The 4,905-nt window shown below is 47.5% G+C and overlaps 1 protein-coding gene across 1 annotated transcript; it reads right to left on the bottom strand.

The window, feature by feature from the left end:
• Nucleotides 1-995: 995 nt before the first annotated feature.
• LOC125530520 (polyubiquitin-like) lies at nt 996-4,887 on the bottom strand. The gene is made up of 3 exons (XM_048694903.1): nt 4,783-4,887; nt 4,627-4,699; nt 996-2,259 (listed from the first exon to the last, which is right to left on the bottom strand). Exons 1-3 carry the CDS (start codon nt 4,797-4,799, stop codon nt 1,609-1,611), a joined length of 741 nt encoding a protein of 246 aa, XP_048550860.1. The 5' UTR covers nt 4,800-4,887; the 3' UTR covers nt 996-1,608.
• Nucleotides 4,888-4,905: the final 18 nt, after the last annotated feature.

Here is a 4,905-nt window from a genome sequence, read left to right as displayed (position 1 = left end):
GAGCTGGCGTGGTGTCTGCGGTGGTGCGTCCGTTTGACGGTGGTGGATTGTGTTGGACTAACGAACTCAGGTTCCATTTCAGTATCCCTTCCTTTCAACAGCTCAAAAACTCTACAGACCAACCCTGTCCAGATACATCAGGGGTCGACGACGAACGAAATGCAGCTCCACACATCTCTCCGCGACCGGGCGAAACTTGGATTTCACAAGGCAAACACACAGATAAATCATATTCAGATGGAAGCACTTGCGACACAATCGAATCGAGCATTGTGCTTGCTGTACATTGCGTTCTTGCTGTCGGATACAGCAACGGGCAGAGTTTCAATTTCAGAGTTGGACTATATATATGGTGTCTCCTGATTTTACCTAATTAATCATCACCATTCTGTGAGCCTAGCTTGGGATTCTGGTTTGTAATGCAGTAGGAAAGGGTAAGTAGGTAACCAAGATGAGAGATCCCAGTTTTCAGAGCAATTATTTACTCAGCTGAAGGTATGGCTGAATGATCAAATTTCGGAGCAATTGTTTACAGTCCCGGGAAACTAACCACCGCAGATTAAAAGGGTATGAATGATTTCACAACTAAGTTAATTTACTCAACTGAAGTTACACAGAAACGAACCCACTTTCTTTTCAGAGCAAATAACTACTTCTGTCAATGTCTCTTATCGTTGTCTCCATCATCTATCTTTGCTCTGCATATGGTTTAGGGATTCTGAAATGGAACAGAAACGAAATGTAGCGAAAATTTACCTGAAGGAAACCCGAGCTGAGATATCAAAAAACATATGGTTTAGGGTGACTCTAAGCTACTTCCTTATGTCCGAAATATACTCTTTGATCCCATAAAAAATTGGATGGATTCACCTTACTGAACTTAATTACCTGCCGAGATATCAAAAAACTTAAAAGCACAGCACAATGCTCATAAGCAGTTAGTTAGATTCTTCTTTCCTAGTGTGACTTACAGAACATAGGATTTGTCATCAACGGAACAAACATATAGATTATTCTCTTCCTAACACCAAACTCAACATAACATCTTAGGCTAGCGACACCTTACTAACGACTCATATAACGACACCTTACTAACGACTCATATAACGACACCTTACACGTCGCACTGAAATTATCAAGTACTCGCATACAAGAACACATGTTACCAGCCCAGAAACTACAACAGTTCACCCATTTTACATCCTGCATTGTACCAAAATGACCCCACACATGCTAAACAACCTCTTCAAGTTCAACCTCGACCCATTCTGAGCTCTCACTAATATCACCATCAGTCAACGGCCAATTTACATCCATCTCACTGACAACCGGGAGGACGGATCTGCAGGACAAGGGTGCATGAATACAGGATCTCTTCAGCCAGGGGGGCGCCGCCAGGGTCAGAGAGCTGCTGCTGCTCCGGGAGAATGCCCACCTCAGAGTAAATCCACGCTTTGATGTCCTCAATGGTCTGTGATTGCATAAACGCATGCTCAATGATTTTCATCCAGCTAACCGTCCTGACAGAGATGCGCATGAGGCGTGACACAAGATAAATGGTAGACCCATTGGGCACGTCGTAGTCAGCCAAGGTGAGGCCATCGTCCATTACGTTCCAGCATAGATGAGACACTGTCTGCCTGGGGGAACGCCAGTTTCATTGAAAATCTTTACCTTCACACTGTATATGCTATCTTCTCCCTCAACCTCAGTAGTAATGATCTTGTCATTCAGTGTCTTCACCATGATGTTGATGTGCATCCGACCTCCCTCACACTTGTGGAGGCGCACCACAAGAAAAAGGGTAGATTCATTGTACACGTCGTAGTCAGCCAAGGTGCGGCCATCCTCCAGCTGCTTCCCTGCAAAGCAGAGACGCTGTCTGCGCGGGGGAATGCCGTTTTTTTCGAAAATCATTGCCTTCACACTGCTTATGGTATCCTCTCTGTCAACATCAATAGTCATGATCCTGTCAGTCAGTGGCCTGACAAAGATATGCATCCCTCGGGGCACAAGATCAAGGGTGAGGGCGGACTCCTCCACGATGCTGTAGTCCTCCAGGGTGCAGCTGCCCACCAGCAGCTTACTGCCAAATATGAGTCTCTGCTGGCCTACAGGGATGCCCTCCTTGTCTCGAATCTTATCCTTGACATCCCAGATTGTATCTGATCCCTTGACCTCAAGAATGACTGTCTTTAAACAGTGAATCTTTCTTTTTATGCGAAGATTTGTAGACTGGATCTTGACAAAGATCTCCATCTGTTGAACGAGCGCAGAAAACATATTAGCATCTTAGACAAACAGCTTTCATTAAATACACAAAACGGTAAATGAAATGAATAGTACCAATTTCGACAGATAGTAGAACTAAAAACACAAATCTGCACATTAACCGCAATAAATCATCAGGTTCCACAGTGATAACAGTTGGTGGTGCACAGGGTAATACATCTTATTCATATCAAAACGGGGTAATACGCCTCGTTAATATCAGAAGGACTAGTAAATTAACTATAAATATAAGCATCAGGACTGTTTGGTCTATGTTGTCAGTACTTCATAGATGATGTACAACAATTTTTTTGACAAAATCAAGTATCTTATAGAAAGTTGACAGATATTGTGATAAAAGACATACTACTCGAGAATCCTACAGATTAGCCCTTCCCATTTTTAAAATATGAACCAAGTAAAAACAAGTTCGATATTCTCCATCTAACTAGTAGTATATGATGCGCGTTTCCCCTCTTCGTGTGCAAGGTAAATTTATCAGGGAGTCTGTCCGCAATGTTGGATCTGTTATATTTGTGTCGAATATATTATGTACGCAAGGGGTTACGTGGACTTGGAGTTGTAATTGGTGTGGTTAGGTACGAGTTGTGTAGGAGTCGGACACTTGTATCCTAGGCCTCTTATATACGGAGGGGCACCGCACGTTGTAACCCATGACGACTTGATAGCAACAGGTACGCGGGGAGCTGACGGCTTGTGCCGGCGCCCGGGCGGCCGGTGTTACGGTATCTTGGGGAGGAGTGCCCGTAGTCATGTCCGGGAGATGTAGCCATATCAGTGAACCTCGTTAACAAATATCGTACCTTGGTGTGTCGTCTATGATCTTGCATTAGCGTTTTATTCTAACAAGTGATATCAAAGCATGGTTGCGAGAAGGCTATGCGGAAGATCATCCGGAGGTATGAGGATCATGCTCGACGGGTGCCAGGGAACGTCCGATTGGCGCAAGGTGGAGCATGGCGGCGATCGCGGATGCGGTCGGTGGTGTCGGACACTTCGGGCAGGAGGCCTGGACCGTTCGATGGGCTGCGGTCGGTAAGGATCGGCTAGACGTGGCGATCGGACCGGCGTAGTGGGTGTTGAAGACGTTGCGGAGGCGACGGATTCGGCTTGTGATCAGACCAGCAACCAGACGTGGGGGACGACCGGATAGATCGGAATGTGAGAGCATCGAGATGATGCGCTCGGTGTTATACAAGGGCAGCGGCACGGCACTGCGGACGGATTGTGTCGGCGACGCGGGTGGCTAAGGTATGGCCCGGCTCGTGCAAGGATTATGCGCGAGGTGGCGATGGTTCCGGCAGGGTTGGCATACGGTGGTTACGTGCGACAGGGCAGGTGACTGAATCGCTGGCGAGAACCAAGATCAGAAACAAGGTGAAGCTTCGTTGGATTAGCGGCGGATTTGTTTCGAGATGAACGGATCGAGAGAAAGCAAAGTTACGGTGTTGATGCTACGTACGCGCGCCTGGCGTGTTTCGGTAGCGTGCGGCAACAGATCTCCGTTGGCAGCGTGCGCAAAAGGCGTGGTAGTTCAGGAGTCCAGGAGATTAGCAATGGAGAGGCCAACGTTGCGATGCGTCTACAGATTGGATTTGCTGAGTTTCCATGTGCATGCACGTGGGTCTAATTGTTGTCAGACTAGTGCATAGTTGGATTAAGCAAAGGGAAATCTTTGTATGCGGCAGAGGCGTGATTGCTAGTGTTGTATTCAACTACGGCTGCTGCATGGAATTTGTGAGGCCGTGGCAGTTCAGACTCGGTTTCCGTGTCAAGGAAGGAAAAGAATGCCGGCTGACCCAGCGGACAGAGAAAAGGCTGGGGGCGACGAGGCAGCGAACGCACAGAAAATTTGTCTGCAGGTTCAGGAAAAGGTGGAGCAGTCGAGTTTGGCAGAGAGCAAGTTGATCTGCGTTACGGGCAAGGCTTCACGGTGATTTCTGAAGGGCGGACAGGGACGGTGCGGGTTTCAGCAAGTGTACCTTCAGGTGAGAGTTATCGGCCGCCGAGTCACTCTTTTTAAGTTCTGCATCAGACACAAAGGCAATGATATCCGTAGCAGCAGCATAAACCTACTAAATGAACTAAAATGGGATCGAGCCAAAAGTTCGAAACCTAAATTAACTAAAAGGGATCGAGCCGAAAGAGGGAAACCTAAATTGACTAGTAAAATGGATCGAGCCAAAAGGGGGAAACCTAGATTAACTAAAAGGGATCGAGCCAAAAGGGGGAAATGATGCCAATTTTTTCTTTCTCCCAGATTAAATCATTGAAAACAAGTCACGGAAAAGACTCAATTTTTGCGAAGAAGAGAGATTAGTCTCTACTGCTTACCGGCGAGCTTGGGGTTAGCACCGGGAGGCAGCTCCGTGTAGGCAGTCTTCCACCTCTCCCTGCTCGCCTCGGCCTTCAATCGCAAATACAGTAACGAGCAAATAATAAATGAGTGAAAACCCTAGAGGGAGGGAGGAAGGAGAGTGAGTGGATCACCTGGAGGAGGCGGGCATATAGGGTTTCCAACAGCTGGTGCTGGGCCTTGTTGGTCTCCTCCACGCGCGCGCGGTCGGCGGCGAGCGCCTCCACCCGCGGCAGCATCGACTCGAGCCCGGCCGG

Source organism: Triticum urartu, unplaced genomic scaffold, assembly GCF_003073215.2.
Source record: "Triticum urartu cultivar G1812 unplaced genomic scaffold, Tu2.1 TuUngrouped_contig_6373, whole genome shotgun sequence".
In the NCBI taxonomy this organism is placed as follows: Eukaryota; Viridiplantae; Streptophyta; class Magnoliopsida; order Poales; family Poaceae; genus Triticum; species Triticum urartu.
The sequence above is the reverse complement of the archived record's forward strand: the minus strand, read 5'-3'. Positions and strand labels throughout refer to the sequence as shown.